General features: G+C 45.7%; 1 protein-coding gene across 2 annotated transcripts in view; it reads left to right on the forward strand.

Annotated features, from left to right (window-relative positions):
• ARFGEF3 (ARFGEF family member 3) overlaps positions 1 to 20,821 on the forward strand; it is a 98,919-nt gene that overhangs the window by 33,837 nt on the left and 44,261 nt on the right. For both annotated transcript variants that reach the window (XM_081940557.1, XM_081940558.1), the window contains 5 exons: positions 2,052 to 2,130; positions 7,297 to 7,401; positions 8,813 to 9,137; positions 15,464 to 15,576; positions 19,546 to 20,450. In XM_081940557.1, the coding sequence (XP_081796683.1) occupies positions 2,052 to 2,130; positions 7,297 to 7,401; positions 8,813 to 9,137; positions 15,464 to 15,576; positions 19,546 to 20,450 (1,527 nt within the window). The remainder of the gene's footprint in view (positions 1 to 2,051; positions 2,131 to 7,296; positions 7,402 to 8,812; positions 9,138 to 15,463; positions 15,577 to 19,545; positions 20,451 to 20,821) is intronic.

Consider the following 20,821-nt stretch of genomic DNA (forward strand, 5'->3'; position numbering starts at 1 on the left):
ATTGTGCGCCCGTTCCACAGGGGGCAGTTGCTCGCCCCCTATGGCCAGTGATGGAATCCACTGGTTGAACCGAGGCGCCGGTAACCACAGCCACTCTGTCTTGGAGGGGTTGAGCCTGAGTCTGTTGTCCCCCATCCAGATCCGAACGGCTTCCAAACACCGGGACATCATTTCGACAGCCTCGTTGGGGTGGTTTGGGGTGGAAATGTACAGCTGAGTGTCATCAGCGTACAGGTGGTATCCAACCCCCAAACCACGGATGATCTCACCCAGCGGCTTCACATATGTGTTGAACAGAAGGGGCGAGAGGACCGACCCCTGCGGCACCCCACAAGTGAGCGACCTCAGGGTCGACCTCTGCTCCCCTGCCAACACACATTGCGTCCGGTCGGAGAGGTCAACTTAATACAGGGAGTCCTTGTTTAATTATCTCAATCAGGATCTTAGTGGTTGAGCAAAGCAGTTGTTAAGCAAGACATCAGGTGAGTTCATGTGACTGTTGTGCTCAGGTGACCACAACACTCTCAAGTGTTGTCATTAAACCTATGGAGTCCCAGGTAAGGAGCACAGGGTTCCTCTAGGAAGATGAGGAAGACCTTGTGAGGTTCCACTCAAGAGTTGAAAACCTTCCCTTATTGAAATCCAAGGAAGATTTTCAGCCCCTGAGGCAGAGACACCTTTATCAGGCCTCCCACACTTATCTGAAGCTGTCAGTGCTCTTACCTTATTGCTCTGCCTCTCTTCTCAGGAGCTGAAAGTCCTGCTTGAGTTCAGCTGCATTTCATCTCTAGCGACTGATACCCTTCGATAGGCTGATAGAGCTGCCTACCAAAGGATATGAGTTCTCCTTGATACACAGAACTCTTTGGGCAGGATACAGAAGTAGAGTTTTAATCATCAAGATTTTTAAGCGCCATTTCAGCACCCTGTGGAGGGATATCAGTCCCCCTCCACTGACAGAAAGGAATACCTTTAATGGGATGCTGGAATAGCGCTCAGATGTTCAGGATTGTGAGGTACTTGGCAACCAGTTGTAAATATGAACAGAATGCCAAGCACTATAGGTGGGTGGCACAAAGTTTTATGTCAGGCAAAAGTGCTTTAGGAGCCACAAAGCTCCTTTTGTGAACCCATTGTAACTTTGAACAGTTGTTAAATGACCAAACGTAAGTTGCGAATTACCTGTACTGTTTCAAATCCCATCAACTTCTCGGTCAGTGGCAAAGGAGTTTGAGGACAACCTTTGAAAGGACATGAACAAAGACATTTCGTGTCTCTGATATATACAGCTTGCGCAGCCCAATTCTGAAAGGGCCGCAACCCAATAGTGGGCTGTGGCCCGGGGGTTGGGGACCCTGCTCCAATATTTACTTTGCATGTGCTCCTATTTTATACTAGTTTTATCAAACTACGGTAGTATCTTTTGCATGTTGTAGTTTAGACTACCATCTTCATTGGTCAGGAGAGATGGGAAGTATGAGGTAGCCAAGCTGACTGGGAATCGTATGAGTTGGATTCTAGCATAATTACAGCATACAAGGCTGCAGTGAATATGAGTAGCTTCTAGCAGTTTCATGTAACTAATGACTGAGCAATTAGAAGGTATATATTACTTCATGTACACCAAGAAAATTTCAGCTCTTGGTTTTATCTTTTTTTTAAAGGTTTGGCATAGGTTGAAACAGGTCAAATGTGTATTGATATATAGTACATCTGAAATCCCAATAGATTTGTTATGAATCAGCCTATAACTGTTTCCCATAGTCTCTATAACTGTACGGTATGCTAACATGATCACTAGAAGGGTTAGGCTCTACAGAGAAATTTGCAGAATTCACACTCAGTAGATTACAAATAGTCACTTATATGATTTGTGAGCTGGAAAGATTCTTGATAGAGTGGCTCTAGTTTTTCTTGCAATATCATATCCCAGTCATCCACAACTTCTGTGTAATGAGTTCTGTTGCCAAGGTTGAAGATATTCCATATGCATAATTTTGGTATGGTATATATCTGAAGCTCCTAATGCATGCCTTTTATTTACTTTGGAGATTCCACCACTGAATCGTTCTGTGATGATGTTGTCTCTGTCTTCATGGTTTTTTGTGAAAAACTTCAGACAGCAATCCGGTAAGTGAGTGTTTCTAAATATAAATGGAGTTAGGGAGAATATCTACCCTTGTTCTTGGTTGGGTTTCTTATCTGTCCTATTGAATCAAGTTTAAATTTGTACCAATTGATGATTAATTTGCAAACATAACACTAGCCTGGCGATAGGAGCTGCCACAAAGAGGGAGTCAAGCTATTCTTCAAAGCACCTGAGGGCAGTACAAGAAGCAATAGGTAGAAATTAATCAAGGAGAGAAGCAACTTAGAACTAAGGAGAAGATTCCTGATGGTTAGAACAATTAATCAGTGGAACACCTTGCCTCCAGAAGTTGTAAATGCTCCAACACCGGAAGTTTTAAAGAAGAGATTAGATAACCATTTGTCTGAAATGGTATAGGGTTTCCTGCCTAAGCAGCAGATTGGACTAGAAGACCTCCAAGGTCCCTTCCAATTCTGTTAGTCTAAGAGAAATACCTGGAAATTCTAAAAGATGTTCAGAGCTATAGATATTTTCTGTATCCAGCACACACTCTGTTCCTAAACACCTACATCCTCTGTTTTCCATCAGCAGTAAAACTATGAAAAACAAGTTTTGTATAATTTGAAAATGTGGGCATAATGCAGAACATATTACAAAAAACAAATGCTGTAATTTTTCAGTGGCAGATATTTGCTCTGCCATGTGCAATCTTTCAGGCAGATCCTTGCACTATTAGTTTTGATTTTGTTCATGTACATTTTGTTCGTTTGGGATGTTAATTCCTATTGTATTTACAATTTAAAAAGTAGTCCTCATTTTTGCATTGTTACCATAAAGAATGCTCTTGGAGGGGGGGACGGCTGAGATGAGGGGGGAGATGGAAGGGGTGCAGAAGGGGAACAAAGAACTTGAGACCCAACAGATGAAAACAGAATTTGAGAGAATGTCCTTTTATCTTAGATTTCAAAACGTGGTAGAGACAGATGATGAAGACATAAGGGACACTATGACAAGCATTTTGGCTGAATACACTCAGAAAGAGAAGCAACAGATGGGGTGGGAATTCGATCTGGTTTATAGAGTGAATTCAGCATATGCTAGAACACACAATATACCCAGGGTGGTACACATTAAATTTCTCAAAAAAACCACAAGAGATGAAATTCTGAGTGCACAAAGGGGGCAAGCTTTGAAATACCAAGATAGGGAAATAACCATTCTGAAACAGATCCCCAAGAAAGTGAGGGAGAAAAGGAAAAATTATTCGCAATTAGCGAAGAAACTTTACCAGAAGGGGGTGTGGTTCAGATGGCTGATGCCTGAAGGTATGTTAATATTCTGGGAAGACACAAGAGTTAGAATTAATACACCCATAGAGGTGCAGGCCTTTATGGAAAAAAATAAAGCACTCCTAGATAAACCAGATGATCTCGCAACAGACACACAGGACACAGGAGGGGCCGGAGCTCTGCTGGCGGGGGGAGAAGGGGCAATATCGAGAAAACTCAGATCACAAAAATGAGTAAGAAATCTGCTTGACGTAAATTGATTGAAATTATTAACTGAATTTATATGCTGACTATATATTGCTATTTAGTACTGAACTTTGTGTAAATGTATACTATGAGTATGGAGGGAGGGGACACCTGCCGCACACTGCAACTGCCAAAATTTGTAACGTTTCCACTACCTCTTCCCTTTTTTATTTCCTAAAAAAGCCAATAAAACTTTGTTCAAAAAAAAAAAAGAATGCTCTGTATAAGCAGTTACCAGTAAAGAAACTTCCTTATGTGATAGAACACATTTTGGCAAATTGGTTCTTGATGTGTTGCATTGTAGTACATGAGCTTTATTGTAAAAAATTAATTGAATATTGAATTGGATAACTACAGATTATGTAGTTGGAGGAACAGACAATTATTGTCCCCAGTAATTATTATTATAATTTATGTAATAGTATGTAAATTTCTATAAGTTTAGGAACTGTAATTATTTGTGCACCTAAATAACTATAATTATTTGCAAGTGATATCTAAGTACTTTTTAATTGCATGCAATTTGTTAGAGAAGTTTATTGCATTGATGGGTATGTTTTTACTTATTTCAACAGTGCTTTTGTAAGAGTGGTTTATTATTATCATCTATTATTTCTTTATTATAATAAACAACATCCCACCTTCTAAGATAAGAATACTCAAAAAACATCTTATGCTAAATATGAACAATTGTAAAGTCTCAGCAGTGAGTGTATCTGGTTGACTATGTTTGAGAATATAAATTAAGCAGGATTGAAGAATCTCAAGGATTTACAAAGGTTGTAAGTTAAACAAGAAGGTGGAAAAAAATCACCTTGAATAAAAGGTGTCATAACATCAATTTGCATTGTAGCTTCAAAAACTACCTTGATGACTGTATGGATTCGCCAGGACTCACGCTTGATTTACGTTTCTTAAATAAAAACTGAAAAATAAATACAAAAAGAAGGCAACTCCTATGATCTGTCCCACTGTGAGTAGTAAAAGCTTTCTGGGAGTTAGAGAGTCTAGGAGGGAAGACCAGATAATTTCTAGAATATTGATGGAGATAACCATTGAAATGGCCTCTTTCAAGCATGGCCGTTAAACCATCATTACTTATCATAGAAATCTGTTCTGTTCTTAATACTATAAGTCTCTTGTTATTTCCCTGTTAGAATCCTATAATATCCTCTAAAATCACCCAACCAGCATGTGTAGCAGAATTTAAGAAAAAGAGATTATCTGCCAGTAAACATACCCTGTTCCCATGAAAACAAGACCTCCCCGGATAATAAGCCCAATCGGGCTTTTGAGCTCATGCGCCAAAATAAGCCCTCCCCGAAAATAAGCCTTCTCTGAAAATATTGCAACACAGCAGCAGCCATGAGGTGACCACGCTCGGCGCCTCCTGCACCTCAAAAATAAGACCTCCCCGAAAATAAGGCCAAGCGCTTATTTCGGGGAGGGGTGTCAAAAGAAAATAAGACCCGGTCTTATTTTCGGGGAAACATGGTAGAGAAAAATTTAAAAATCCCAGAGAACAGTAAGGAAAGACAAAGCATGGAAATTCTGAGACTCCAAAGCATAAACAGAAACTAAACATTTTTCTTTTTCTAAGGGTACCAACCAAGAACACGGGAGGATATGGGGGGAGGGTATTTTCCGCTTTCTTTTCTCCCATTGAGAATGAGAAATCTTGAGCAGGAAGCAATGTCGATGCCCGTGTCTTAAATTGAAAGCCTAAATCCAGCCAGCTCTGCTTTACTTTAAGACTGTACATGTAGAATAATTCATTATGCTCTTCTCCTGTAGTGCTTCGCTTCTTCTAATTGCCATCTCATAGGAAATCAATCTCTATGTCTGTCTCCTTATATATAATTCTCTTACATTACTGATACTGTATCATTGGGATAGTACACTTCCGCAGATTGTTGGAAGAAGAGAACTGTACATTTGTCTGCTAGATCAGAAACAAGCATAGGGAAAATGTATCTTAAAATATTAACAACCCTTTAGGCATGCATTATTATGTCTCCATATCTAAACAAGGTATGCATTTGCAAGTTTGTGGTTTAGATTTCTTTAAATTAATGTTCAAAAACATAATGTGTTTGTGCTCAGAGACATATGGATGAAGCAAGGCATCAAGTGAAGAGAGATTTCCATTTCTCCAACAATTAATTTTATTTATTTATGTATTTGTCAACATGTACAAGGTAACAGGTATTACTATAGACATGGACATTTCCGCATGGGATTGGTACAAATAGAGGAATATAAATAAGTATAACATGACCATGAACTTATGAAATGAGTGCTTATCAATGGGGACAGTAGGACAGGGATGGTAGGCACGCGAGTGTACTTATACACGCCCCCTTAGTGACCTCTTAAGAAAAGTGTGAGGTCCATGGTAGACAATTTAAAGATATGGGGGTTTGAGGAACTAACAATGGAATCAGGTATTCCAGGCATTGACCACTCTATTGCTGAAGTCGTATTTTCTGCAATCTAGTAAATCTAGCGGTTTACTTTGAGTTTGTATCTACAGTGAAATTCACTAAAGTCAGTAAGAGAGGTTTTCTTCATTATTTTCTACTTGGTATAGTACCTAACTAGATCATTATTATTTCTATTCTCTCTTGCGGGGTTATTTCTGAGAAAAGTAAAAATGGTTGAGCAGAAGAAAAATTAGAGAAGATTAATACGCTTCATAATTTGGTACAGACCCCTAGTGACTTAAATCAAAATACTTAAATAATTATCTCCTGAAGTACTAAGTTGCCTGGATGGTGTTCACTTCGGGCAGTGATATAAAACTGAGACTTCCCAGTCACAACATTTCATATAAAATTCCCTCATTAGAGAACTTTAATTAGCCTCACATTGCTGCCTTTTAATGATAAATAAAATGTTCATTGCAACTAGAACCTTTTCATTTTACTTGTATATGTATACCACATTGGCGCAGTGATTAGAATGCGGTCTAATTCTGCTGACTGCCGGCTGCCAGCAATTTGTCAGTTCGATTCTCACTGGCTCAAGGTTGACTATTCAGCCTTCCATCCTCCCGAGATCAATAAAATGAGGACCCTGATTGTTGGGGAAAATATACTGACTCTGTAAACTGTTTAGAGAGGGTTGTAAAGCACTGTGAAGCGGTATAAAAGTCTAAATGCTATCGCTATACATATTTTTATTTGGGCAGATATATTGGGTGTGCATAGTGATAATAATAATAATAGCAACCTGACAAAAATGTCTCAGCCCTTAAGGAAGGAGTCATGCATAAAAGCAGTCTTCTGTACACAAAAATATAGAGTCACACATATGACTGGGTGTCAGTTTGACACCCCTGCGCCTCGACAGTGCCTCTGGGCCTAGTTTCCGAAGGTCATTCCCACAGTATTGTTATAGCAAATCAGTTGAAGGAATATGTACTTTTTGTTGCACACAAATCCTCAACTGCTATGTTTGTGAATGTTTTCAGCAACGTTTGTCCTTTCATTTTCACAAGTAACAGCACTAGGTATAATTTTGACCCCCATAATTGCATACAACTGGTTTTTCTTGCCATGCCCTTGGAGAGGACTTCCTTTTTTCTGGCTCATGGGAAAGTATGCAGTGCTTGCTTTTTCATTATCTCTGTGGAAGTGAACCTGCTATGCCTTGTGCTTCCATCTTTTCCAGTGAGAATCAGCAGTTGCAGCTTCTCTACCTGGAATGCATTCTTTCCATGCTGAATAGCTTCTCTTCTGGTATGCACCACCATAAAGGATTCACTGACCTCATCTGGTAAGTAGATGTGCTTTGAATGATGACAAGAACAAAGTTTTAACCTTGTAGAAATCTTCTTTGGCCTGTATATTTGAGCAGAAGTAATATCTGTTTAAGGGACGTGGTGGCTCACTGGTTAAGACACTGAATTTGTCAATCAGAAAGGTTAGCAGTTCAGCAGTTCTAATCCATAGCGCCATATAATGGAGTGAGTTCCCATTACTTGTCCCAGCTTCTGCCAACCTAGCAGTTGGAAAGCACATTAAAAAATGCAAGTAGAAAAAATAGGAACCACGTTTGGTGGGAAGCGTTCCATGCGCCTTCGGCGTTTAGTCATGCCACCCACATCACCACGGAGACTTCTTCAGGCAGCACTGGCTCTTTGGCTTTGAAACAGAGATGAGCACCACCCCCTAGAGGTGGGAACGACTAGCACATACGTTGAAGGGGAACCTTTACCTATTGCTTTTAAAGAAGATGGGGTATCATCTAGACAAAGTAAATGTTACTATGCCTACAGAGAATGTCATTTCCATTCCCATGGAGCTATAGAAAAATGAGTTGGAAGCATCCTAGAAGAAACAGAGTAAAGAGCAGAAATGTTATTCAAGGAGATCTCAAAGTAGCTCATGGCTTGAACAAGTTATTTGAATATAAGTAGTTGAAAGGTAAATTTGTCATTTTAATTTCCACCCAGATTTCCCTTTGCACACCGGAGTTTGAAAATTTCTCCCCTTGCTTGCTGGGTGGGAAGGCAGCTGGGGGCTTGCAAGTTTCAGATAGCTTGATCTCCCTGGCTCGCTGGGTGGAAAGGAGGCTGAAGGGCTATGGGGATCTTGAGGAGCAAGAAGCAGAGCTCAGGGGGTGGGAGTAACCATGGGAGACTGGGGTTGGTGACCCTGGGCCTATGTAGGCCTCCAAGGGCGTCCCTTACGCCTGAGGCACTGGGTGCTCCATTTAACGAACAATTGCATTCATTTAATGTTTGTATCAAGGGGTGGTGTCGTTAAGAGAGGCCATTTTGTTTAACAGTTGTCCTGACACGCAACCCTAATGGGAAAGCTCCATATCTCTAGGACTATCTGTAATCTTTTTTTTTCTAGACCAGCATTTGCTCACATTCCATACCTAAAGTGTATGAGTATGAAATAGGGACAAAAACTGGTCAAAAATCAATGAAAATTAAGGCACAGAGATGAAGGGGGATAAAGGGTTGGTGAACTAATTATCAAAACCTTAATTCTGTTTCTAATCATTCTGTGTTTAGAATCTAACTGAATCATTCTGTGTTTCAGTTATTTTTGATTATTCATTTTTTTCTAAAGAACTGTACTTTCTTTTCCAAAATAACAAAACTATTTTAACAATCTCTTCAGACACTGTATCCTTCACTACTTCTCCCACACTATCTCCAATTTATTTTTCTCAGGAAGCAACTGTGTCCAACCCTGATAGTAATCTTGGGCAATCCGGTTCATGACAAAACGATCACATCTGCTCACAGCAACACCAGTCATGAAGCCGATTCTCCTTCTTCCGGAATCTCTGACCACGGCCGAGGATCAGGCTGCTCTACAACTGCCCCTGCCCTTAGTAGTCCTGTTGCACGGACTATCTACTACATTGCAGCGGAGCTTGTTCGGTTGGTGGGCTCAGTGGAGTCCATGAAACCTGTTCTGCAGTCTCTCTACCATCGGATGCTTCTGTATCCTCCACCCCAGCACAGAGTAGAAGCTATCAAGATCATGAAAGAGGTGAATTTATACACTCCCTGGTTGATTTTTAAATTTGTCAACTTAAATTGCATTAAATTACGAGTTGCAAACCGTTTGGAATTTTGGAATATTCTTTATCGACACAATCATCTTGTGTGATTGGACACACAAGAAATTTGTCTCAGGTGCATAAGCGCTAAGTGTACATACGAACAACAGAGTGATAAGTCCTAGATCATAAATCATAAATATACAATGATAAAACATAAGATAAGTAATAAGTAATAATAAGTAACAATATAATAAGCAACAATAATTTAAGTAATAATTAAGTGATAATAATAAGCATGAATAATAATTCATAAAATATTAATTGGAGATAATAAGGAAGATGAGAAGAATAAAAGCAATACAGCCCTACTACATGGGTAAATATCTTTAAACATAAGATAGTGCTTTGGGAATTCGGTATTTAACAGAGTGATGGCATGGGGAGAAAACTATCTTTGTGCCTAGTTGTTTTGGCAAGCAATGCCAGGTGTTTTTCTCTTATAAATTAATTTGTCCTTTGTGTTTATTTTCAATAATAAATTTTATAAAACAATGCTGTGATAAAATAAACAGTTGTTATACAATCAGTAATGATATTCTTTTCCAGTATGCTGCTTGGAGAGTCCAAGCATGGGTTAAACTCAGCCAATCTGCCCAGGACTGAATTGAAACTTTAGCCACGCCTCGTGTGTTGCCTTGACTTGCCAGATTTTCAATTCAGTCAAAGCCCAGTGGACGCGTTTTAGTTTCTGTCAGTTCTGGACAGATTGCTTGGACTCTCTACTTCAATTTCGGAAGTTACTTTAGTGGGTTTTTTTTGTTTTGTTTTTTCCCATTTTTTCTTCCACAGAGCAGTACCTTTTAAAACTTCCCTTTTACAACTTTCTTGCTCTTTCCTCTTCATGCCTGGTTCCCATGGTGTCCCGGGCTCGCTCAGGCGCTGCGGAGGTCACAGGCGACTGCTGGTTGCAGCGTGGGGTCGGAGTGCCGACGCCCACACAATCACGCTATATTCCTCGCCCGCGCATTTCCTTTTTTTCCAGCAGGGGTCTTTGTTGCCGCTGTCTGTGCTCGCTGGGGAGCCGGCTGCTGGCACGGAGCCTTGGCAGGCTTATTTCTTGCTTCTGGCGGCCATTTTGGATCACAATGGCAGATCAGGACCCTGGGAATACTAGCCAGTCAAGCCCCTCTACCAGCAGGGTTCTTCCCAGGCAGGCTAGTAAGGCGGCAAGAGAGGCCCTAAAGGCCCGCAAGCCTTCCACCAGGCAGGATAAACAGCTGGGGCCAGGCCTTGATAAAGATGCCCTTAGGAGACAAAAGGCCTTAGAAAAGCAATTCCACAAGGCCCAGCTACAGGCCCAGGCCTCCAATCGGCCCCCCACCAGGGATCCGTCTCCAGAGGTCAGACTAGAGCAAAGGCCTCCCATTTCTGAAAGTGAAGGGGAAGGGCGGGAATTCTCTCTTCAAGCTTCCCTAGCCATGGCAGCTTCTCCAGGATCCATGGGGGCTTCAATGGCTGACCACACAGATCTTTTTGAGTGCCCCTCAGAGGGAGAAGGGGATCCAGTTCCCTCGAGTCACCCGAACCCACAGTTGCCAATCCCTCGACCTCCCCATAGAGGTCGCCCTGTGGAAGAAAGGGGACCCGATCTATCGGTTGAGATGCAATATGTCATTGCCAGGGCCATATACCAGGGCATTGAGAGTGGGATGCGCCAGCAGGGCAAACGCCTGCGCAAGACCCATCACATTCAGACACCGTCCCGTCCCAAGGAGGTTGTACAACCCCCACAACCTGCTTCTTCCCACTCCTCGTTGGATAGCGAGGACTCTGCCTGGGAGGAAGATATCCTTCCCAACCCTGAACTTGAATTCTCAGGGGATGAATCTGCTGCCCCTGATAAGCCTTCTTTCACCGGCTTATTTAAGCACACTAATTTTAAGACTATATTGAATAAGGCGAAAGCCTCTACCCATTTCGGCTCTACCACCCCAGAACAGGCTGCTCCTGATCCCTCGGACCTCAGTGAAGGTTTGTTCGAGGAGCCTGTTCAGGCTCAGGAAATTGTGCCTATTCCCAAATTATTCCTCAACGTAGTGCAGAAACAATGGGCACAGCCAGCTACCTTTGCCACCCCCAGTGGTAGTGACAGGAGGTTGTACACAGTGGATGCTAGTCTAGAAGACTTGCTGAAGCTGCCCCCAGTGGATGAGCTGGTGGCTGCGCTCACTTTTTCCTCAGTGCTTCCTCCAGATCTCCTGGAGGGCCTCAAAGCAGAGGACAAGAGAGCAGAGAAGGCCTGTCATAAAGCTCATCAGGCGGCCCCTTGGGCAATTAAGGCATCCGCCTCTGCTTCTTTCCTCTCCAGAGCCTCTCTCCATTGGCTAAGACAGTTGCTCACTAAGATAGCAGACTTAGGCAGGATGTTAACAAAATTATTGCGGCCACTGAATACACAGCGGACACCACCTTGAACGCTGCAAAGTTCGCTTATAGGGCCTTAGCTTCCAACGTTACCACCCGTCGCCTTTTATGGCTTAGACATTGGAACGTTGACATGAGGTCTAAGTGGAAGCTCGCTTCCGCCCCGTTCAAAGAGGGTAAGCTTTTTGGGGAGGCGTTAGATCCAGACCTCATAGAGAATAAGGACAAAAAGAATCAGTCACCAAAAAAATCTGATCGTAAGGAATCCACTTTTTATAGGAAGCAGCCCTTTCGGGCTTCAGACTGGCCCTCCACATCGGGTACCTACCAGAGGCCCTACCCCATAACGCTGACAGGTCTCAGGACCATCAGTCCTTTCGTGACAGAGGCCACTAGCAGAGCTTCTCCAAGCGGCCCTTCCGCAGGGGGTCTGGCTCCAGACCCTTCCGCCGTTATAAGTAACCATCAGCAGAGGGCTCCCATTGGCGGGAGTCTTCAACTGTTCCACACCAAATGGGAGCACTCCACGTCAGACCAGTGGGTCCTCCAAACCATCCGCATAGGTCTGACACTGGAATTCATCTCGCCCTCGCCTTGTCACTTCATCCGGTGTCCAACCCCCTCCTGCCCTGTAAAAAAGGCTCTCATGGAACAGGAAATCCTACACCTCAGGGAGATCAGGGCCATAGAACCGGTTCCACCCGGTCACGAGGGGGACAGGGTTTTATTCCATTCTATTCCTTGTCCCAAAGAATTCAGGGGGGGAGGGGCATATTAGATCTAAAAAAGACAAACCAGCCTACAAAAAATTCAAGATGCAGTCCCTACAATCTATCCTGGGCTGTATCACTCCAGGGGAACTGTTGATGTCCATAGATCTGAAGGAGGCTTACCTACACATTCCCATCCGCAAGGCCCACCACAGGTTTCTGAGGTTTTTTTATGTAGGCCAGCACTTCCAGTACAGGGCTCTGCCATTCTGCCTGTCATCGGCCCCAAGAACTTTCACAAAGTTCCTTGCAGCGGTACCGGCCTCCCTCAAATCGTGCCCAGTGCGCCTCCAATGCTACGTGGACGACATTCTCATCCAGTCATCATCCCGCCAGCAAGCAATGCTAGACCTGCATTACATGATGGCAGCCCTTCGAGACCACGGGTTCTCTGTCAACCTAGAAAAGAGTCATCTGGAACCGACCACCAGGTTACGGCACCTTGGCGCCATCATAGACACAGTTGCGTGTCAGGTCTTCCTGTCTCCCGACTGAATGATAAGCCTCGGAGCTCTTGTGCACCAAGTTCACCAGTCGCGACTCATCCCAATTGTACAGTTGTCCCAACAGTTGGACAAAATGATATCCTGTCTGTCCATTGTACCTTGGGCCAGACTTCACTCTCGTCGGCTTCCGTGGCACCCCTTGTCACACCAGAGGGCAAAACAAAGCAATTCTTCAGCGCTGATTCTGGTTCCCTTCGAGTATGGCGGTCCTTCGGTTGATGGATGACTTTCGCACTAACGAAGGGCTCCTTCTTCAGAGAGCCGGACCGTCTTACCATCATGACGGATACCGTCATTTGGCTGGGGGACTCACCTTCACAACCAAATAGCACAAGGCAGGTGGTCAGCGTCCGAGCTCACACACAGCATCAACTGGCTGAAGTTGAGGGAGGTGAGGCTGGCTCTGCGTCACTTTCAGACCGACATCCAGGATCACCACGTGATGATCCTCACAGACAATGTGGCAGCGAAAGCACACATAAACCACCAGGGGGGCACTCGATCCAGGTTGCTGATGGCGGAGGCCGAGTTCCTGGGAAGGTGGGCAGAAAGACATCTGTGCTCACTTCAGATGGAGCACATATCCGGAGTGAACAACATCCAGGCGGATTGGCTGAACAGGGCCACGGTCGACCACTCAGAGTGGCACCTGCACCCGGACCTGTTCCGTCGTCTGTTGCAGAGGTTTGGCCTACCGGTAGTTGATCTGTTCACCCTCCCGGAGAACGCCCACCTACCAAGGTTCTTCAGAAGGTTTTACCACCCACAGGCGGAAGGGGTCAACACCCTATGTTGCCCCTCCTATATGCATTTCCTCCACTGCCCCTTCTACCCAGAGTGATTCAGAAGATCCTGGAGGAGGGAGCAGAAGTTCTACTCGTGGTTCCTTTCTGGTCCAGGAGGACATCGTTCGCCGATCTTGTGAGTCTATCCATCAATCTACTTTGGTGAATTCCCCTGCATGAGATCTCTCTCAGCCAGGGTGCTCTACAACATCCAGAGCCCCAGTGGCTACAACTAGTTGTTTGGCACTTGAGCGGGACCTCCTGAGCAGGGGCAGTCTTTCTGTCAAAGTCATACACACCATTCAGGCATCCAGAAGACCTGCCACGACCAGAATTTATGAATCCACCTGGACATCCTTTGAAGGATGGTGCGCTGCACGCGAGATAACACCGACTGCAGCTACTGTTCCACAGGTTCTGGACTATTTACAAGATGGACTTGGCCAGGGCCTGGCACCTAACACCCTCAAGCCCCAGGTGGCTGCCTTATCCACAATTCTTGCGCCTGACAGTCATTCATCACTTGGACGACACCCCGTCATCCGTAGCTTCCTGCGGGGTGCCACAAATCTTAGACCACTGGTCATCCATAGTTCCCATCGTGGGAACTCGAGATGGTGTTACGGGCCCTGATATCCGCGCCCTTTGAGCCTCTGCATTCCACCAGCCTGAAGCATCTGACCTTTAAGACAGCTTTCTTAATTTCCATCATGTCTGCGCGACGAATCTCGGAGTTAGCAGCTCTGTCAGTTAGGGAGGACTTGTGTCTAATTCACCCTGACAGAGTGGTCCTTCATCCGGATCCAACTTTTATTCCCAAGATCAACTCCTGGTTTCACCGTGCCCAGGAGGTCATTCTGCCAGACTTTTGTCCACATCCCAGACACCCGAGGGAAAGGAGATGGCAAATGCTTGACGTCTGCCACACTCTTCGCAAGTAGATCAAGCGCACGGCTGTTTTTCAGCATTCTGAATCACTTTTTGTCTCTTTTCAGCCTGCTTCCCAAGGTCGTAAAGTCTCTTCATCCACCATTGGTTGTTGGCTGCGGGCATGCATCTCCCTCACTTACGTCTTGCAACCCAGACCGGTGCCACGCCAGATCACCGCACATTCTACACGGAATGCAGCTACCACAGCGGCCTGGGCCACCCAGGCGCCAATAGAGGAGATTTGCAGAGCTGCTACTTGGACTTCCTTATTTCCGTTTGTTCGGAACTATAAATTGGACAAGTTCGCTTCTGCGGAGGGGGCTTTTGGAAGGCGAGTCCTACAGGGGATCCATAACAGCAGAGAGACCCTGGACTCTTCAGCTTCCTGCCCTAGTGACATTTAGCTTGGGTATGTCCCATGCTTGGACTCTCTAAGCAGCATACTGGAAAATGACCTTTGGCTTACCTGAAGGGTCGTTTTCAATACGCTGCAAGGAGAGTCCAACCCCACCCTGGGGTCTTTTTCCGCTTTCAAAGACTATTTGGACCTGTTGTTTATGGACCGTTTTGGACTTCTTATCAACGCGCACAGTTCCACGCCTTCATTGAAAATCTGGCAAGTCAAGGCAACACCAGAGGCGTGGCTAAAGTTTCAATTCAGTCCTGGGCAGATTGGCTGAGTTTAACCCATGCTTGGACTCTCCTCGCAGCGTACTGAAAACGACCCTTCAGGTAAGCCAATGGTCATTCTTTGCACGAATTCGTGGATAAATTTTGACAAATTGATTTCAAGATTAACTGGAAAAAGTTTATTTCTTTATTAAATTTATATGCTGCCCATTTCAAAGTGACTTTAAAAATGTATTCATTGGATGTTGCCAAATTACATTGTATTTAGATACTTGGAAGTCCTCGGCGGCTTTGTGATTTAGCAGGTCCCTGCTCTACAGAACCAGAATCAAGAAAGAGATCCATTTCAAAAAGAAAATCCCACCTGGACCTTCTTAAACTGTATGCATCTCATTATTTGACAATGTTTGATAACTGTATTGCTTGAAACAAATATTTTCTTCTTCTTTGACAGTATTTAATTCAACAGGCTTTCTATAATTCTAATTAGCATAGTCTTCTTCAATTGAGTGTGCAGACCTAAAAGACTTAGAATCTGTTAAATAATAATAAAATATACTGCAGGTATGCATCATGGATATTCTGAGACAAGAGTGGGGAGGGCAATCTTAATTACAGCATCTGTAGGATTTTGCTTTTGGAATACCATCAATGACTTCTTGATTAGGCAAGCATTTGTTTTATCAGTTGGATGCCTTTGTTAATTAATCACATGGATCTGGTTAATCAAATGCTAGCTCATCACCAAAGAGATGAAGCCATCCTTCCTTTTTACGGTATAAATTCTTTATCTATTGTATAATTGACTTTAGGAGGCATAAGAGTGAAGAGTGGCCAAAGTCTAGAGCCGAGGGAGGCCAAGGTCTAGAGCCGAGGGAGTTCTAGAGCCGAGGGAGTTCACTGTTCCTCAGATATCCGGGTGTGAGTCCCTTGGTGTGAAATGGGGCCCAGGGAGGCAGTTGGGTTTGCTGATTGTATACTTTGCTCCTCGCTATACATCAGCAGCCCTGCCCGAGCTCCTCGAGCTGATCTCGGAGACGGCGGTTGACATCCCCAGGCTTGTGGTTATGGGGGATTTCAACCTGCCGTCGACGGGAGCAGCGTCTGAGGTAGCTCGGGAGTTCATGGCTTCCATGACAGCCATGGGCCTGACCCAGTTAATTCAGGGCCCCACACACGAAGGAGGCCACACATTGGACCTTGTTTTTGTATCTGAGCAGTGGACGAGTGATCTGGGTAGAGGGGATTTTACTGTTACACCCCTGTCATGGTCAGATCACTCATGTCTCCGGCTTGACTTCCCTGGTGCTACCCCCCACCGCGAGGAGGCGGGACCAGACGGTCCACGCTGGTACCGCCCCAAGCACCTGATGGAGCCGGATAGGTTCCAGACGGAGCTTGGGCCATTACCTGTAGCCCTGACCCGCGCTCGGTCGGAGGACCTAGCGGCCGCCTGGAATAGGGCGGCGGCTGGGGCCTTGGACCGGGTTGCGCCTTTGCGACCTCTCCTGCGGCAGCGACCCACCCGGGCTCCTTGGTATACCGAGGAGCTGAGGGTGATGAAGCGCCACAGGAGATGTCTAGAGAGCAGGTGGAGGTCCTCACGCTCCGAATCTGATCGAACACAGGTAAGATGCTACTTGCGGACCTACCTTGTGGCATTAAGGGTGGCCAAACGTAGATATTGCGCCACCCTTATTGCGTCCGCGGATAACCCTGCCGCCCTGTTTAGGGTGACCCGCTCCCTCTTGTCACAGAGGACATAGGGGGCACCCTTACAGGGCAGAGCAGAGGAATTTGGGGAATATCTGCAGGACAAAGTCGCTCAGATCCGGAGCGGATGGGCCCCACTCAGTGGACCAGACGGGCCGCCAACAGCGAGTCTTTTGAGACCATCCTGGGAGGAGTTTGATTCTGTTGCCCCCGAGAATTTAGATAGGTTGCGTGGACGGCTGCGACCCACCACATGTTTAATGGACCCGTGTCCCTCCTGGTTGGTACTGGCATCTTGGGAGGTGACCCGAGGCTGGCTTCTGGGCCTGGTGAATGCCTCATTGGGTGAGGGATCCTTACCAACCGCATTGAAAGAGGCGGTGGTGAGGCCCTTGCTTAAGAGGCCTTCACTCGACCCAATGGAGCTAGCTAATTATCGTCCAGTCTCCAACCTTCCGTTTCTAGCGAAGGTTGTAGAGAATGTGGTGGCGCAGCAGTTTCCACGACACCTTGACGAATCCGAGTATCTAGACTCAAGCCAGTCCGGCTTCCGACCCGGGCACAGCACAGAGACAGCCTTGGTCGCGTTGGTTGATGATCTCTGGAGGGCCAGAGATAGAGGTTGTTCCTCTATCCTGGTCCTATTAGACCTCTCGGCGGCTTTTGATACCATCGACCATGGTATCCTATTGCGCCGGTTGGAGGGGATAGGAGTCGGAGGTACCGTTTTGCGGTGGTTTGGCTCCTACCTCTCCGACCGGATGCAATGTGTGTTGACAGGGGGACAGAGGTCGACCCCGAGGCCACTCACTTGTGGAGTGCCACAGGGGTCGGTCCTCTCGCCTCTCCTGTTCAACACATATGTGAAGCCGCTGGGTGAGATCATCCGTGGTTTTGGGGTTGAGTATCACCTCTACGCTGATGATACTCAGCTGTATATTTCAACTCCAAATCACCCCAACGAGGCTGTCGAAGTGATGTCCCGGTGTTTGGAGGCCGTCGGGGTCTGGATGGGGGACAACAGACTTAAACTCAACCCCTCCAAGACTGAGTGGCTGTGGCTACCGGCACCTCGGTTCAGCCAGCTGATCCCATCGCTGGCCATAGGGGGCGAACAATTGCCCCCTGTGGAACGGGCGCGCAATTTGGGCGTCCTCCTTGATGCCCGGCTGTCAATGGATGACCATGTGGCAGCCGTGGCAAGGGGGGCGTTCCACCAGGTTCGCCTGGTGCGCCAATTGCGCCCCCTACTGGACCGGGATGCCCTACGCACGGTCACTCATGCGCTGGTGACGTCCCGCCTGGATTACTGCAACGCTCTCTACATGGGGCTGCCCTTGGGACGCGCCCGGAGACTGCAGTTAGTTCAGAATGCAGCCGCGCGGGCTGTGATGGGGAGTACGAGGTACTCCCACGTAACACCTCTCCTGCGCGAGCTGCACTGGATGCCTGTGGTTTTCCGGGTGCGTTTCAAGGTGCTGATTACCATCTTTAAAGCGCTCCATGGCACGGGACCTAGTTACTTGCGGGATCGCATCCTCCCACATACATCCCTGCGGCCAATACGCTCACACAGGGAGGGACTTCTCCTGGTGCTGTCCACTAGGCAATGCCAGCGGGCGACACCGAGGAGTAGGGCCTTCTCTGTGATGGGCCCAACCCTCTGGAATGACCTCCCCCCCGACATTAGAACCACTTCTGACCTCCGCTCCTTCCGGCAAAAACTGAAGACCCACCTGTTCCGACTGGCAAGCCTGGCATAATTCAACTGTGCCTCCTGGCAAATGTATTATATCTGGTTATTTTAGGGGTTTTTTAATCTACTGTATTTGTTTTTAGGGGTTTGAATTTATTTTATATCTGCTTTGTACAGTTCTTTTAACTACATTTTAACCTCCTCCATGTCAATTGTCAACTGTACATATTTAATTTAATTTTATTGTATCCTGTTATATTTTGTATGAACTGTACACCGCCCCGAGTCCCTTGTGGGAGAGGGGGCGGTCTAGAAGCATTAATTATTATTATTATTATTATTATTATTATTATTATTATTATTATTATTATTATTATTATCTTATGAGCCACAGTGGCGCAGTGGTTAGAGTGCAGTACTGCAGGCTACTTCTGCTGACTGCTGGCTGCCTGCAATTTGGCAGTGCAAATCTCACCAGGCTCAAGGTTGACTCAGCCTTCCATCCTTCCGAGGTGGGTAAAATGAGGACCCAAATTGTTGGGGGCAATAGGCTGACTTTGTAAACTGCTTAGAGAGGGCTGTAAAGCACGGTAAAACAGTATCCTTCCGTAAGAAACTCAAGACCCACCTGTTCCAATTAGCTGGCCTAGCCCATTTATAGTCCCATCTTTATCCTCCTGGCAATTATTTTACTCTGGGGTAGTTTTTTAGGGGTTTTTAGGGGTAGATTTTAATGTATTTCTAATTTTCAATTTTAACCATTATTGTACAGTTTTTATGTTGCCTCCTCCATCTATATGTATTTATATTGTGTTTTAATATGATTGTACACCGCCCCGAGTCCCTTCGGGGAGAGGGTGCGGTTTATAAATTAAATAAAAGTAAAAAAAAAGTAAAGTATATAAGTCCAGGTGCTATTGCTATCTTTCTTCACATTGTAGAATCTTGGATGGGATGACGGAAGCCTGCATAAAAGGTGGCATTGAAGCCTGCTATGCCTCGGTGTCCTGTGCCTGTGCCCTGCTTGGAACTCTGGATGAGCTAAGTCAAGGAAAGGGCCTTGATCAGGAGCAAGTACATCTGCTTCTCCGACGGCTGGATGACTTAAAAGATGGGGCTGAGTCCAGTAGAGATTCCATGGAGATCAACGATGCTGATTTTAGGTGGCAAAGACGTATCCTGTCATCGGAACATGCCCCCTGGGAGCCAGGCCATGAAAAAAGTCCTGACATTAGTATTAGTGTTACCACAGATACCGGTCAGACAACCCTGGAAGGAGATATGGGACAGACAACCCCAGATTCTGACATTCGTAAAAATTCTTTACAATCCCCAGCTGGACAAGCAGGCAAAGAAATTCATTATAAAGAGCCAGAATCAGAAACAATTGACCAACCGGATGTAGTTCAACGGAGCCATAATGTTGTCTATCCAGATATAACTAATTTCCTTTCTGTTGATTGCAAGGCCCGTTCGTGTGGATCTAGATACAGCGAGAGTAATTTCAGTGTTGAAGACCAGGATCTTTCCAGAACTGAATTTGATTCATGTGACCAGTATTCCATGGCAGCAGAAAAAGATTCTGGAAGGTCAGATGTGTCGGATATAGGTTCAGATAACTGTTCTTTAGCTGATGAAGAACAGACGCCACGAGACTGTCCTGGTCACAAGTCTTTACGGACTGCTGCCCTTTCCTTGAAGCTACTTAGGAACCAGGAAGCAGATCAGCAGAGTGCCAGATTGTTTATTCAGTCTCTTGAAACTCTCCTTCCTCATCTTATAGCTGTTGCTACAGTAGAAGAGGTAGATTTGGCTCTCCAGAACTTTTCTTCAAGTTTTTGTTCAGGTTTGTAAGCTGCTCACTTACTTTCCCGTTAATGTTCTATTATTGTATTAGAACAGGGGTGTCAAGCTCAAGGCCCGCAGGCTGGATCCCGCCTGCGGGGTGCTTAAATCTTGCCCACAGGACTGGCCTGGAGATAACAAAGGACCAGCCCACGGTGCCTCTGCCAGTCAAAATGAGCCATGGGGGGGGCATGAGCTGTCCCGCTGCATCCCATTTTCAGCCTGGATGCCCCCCTCCCCCCCGCGCGCACTGTTTTGGCCGGCAAAGTGCTGCAGGAGGCTGTCCAGGCAAAAAATGTGGCACGGGAAGGTCACAGGTGGCCATCCCGTGCCCCCTTTTAGCTGGCAGGGTGTTGCAGGAGGTGTCCGTCC

Source organism: Natrix helvetica (assembly GCF_964273705.1).
Source record: "Natrix helvetica genome assembly, chromosome: 2".
In the NCBI taxonomy this organism is placed as follows: domain Eukaryota; kingdom Metazoa; phylum Chordata; class Lepidosauria; order Squamata; family Natricidae; genus Natrix; species Natrix helvetica.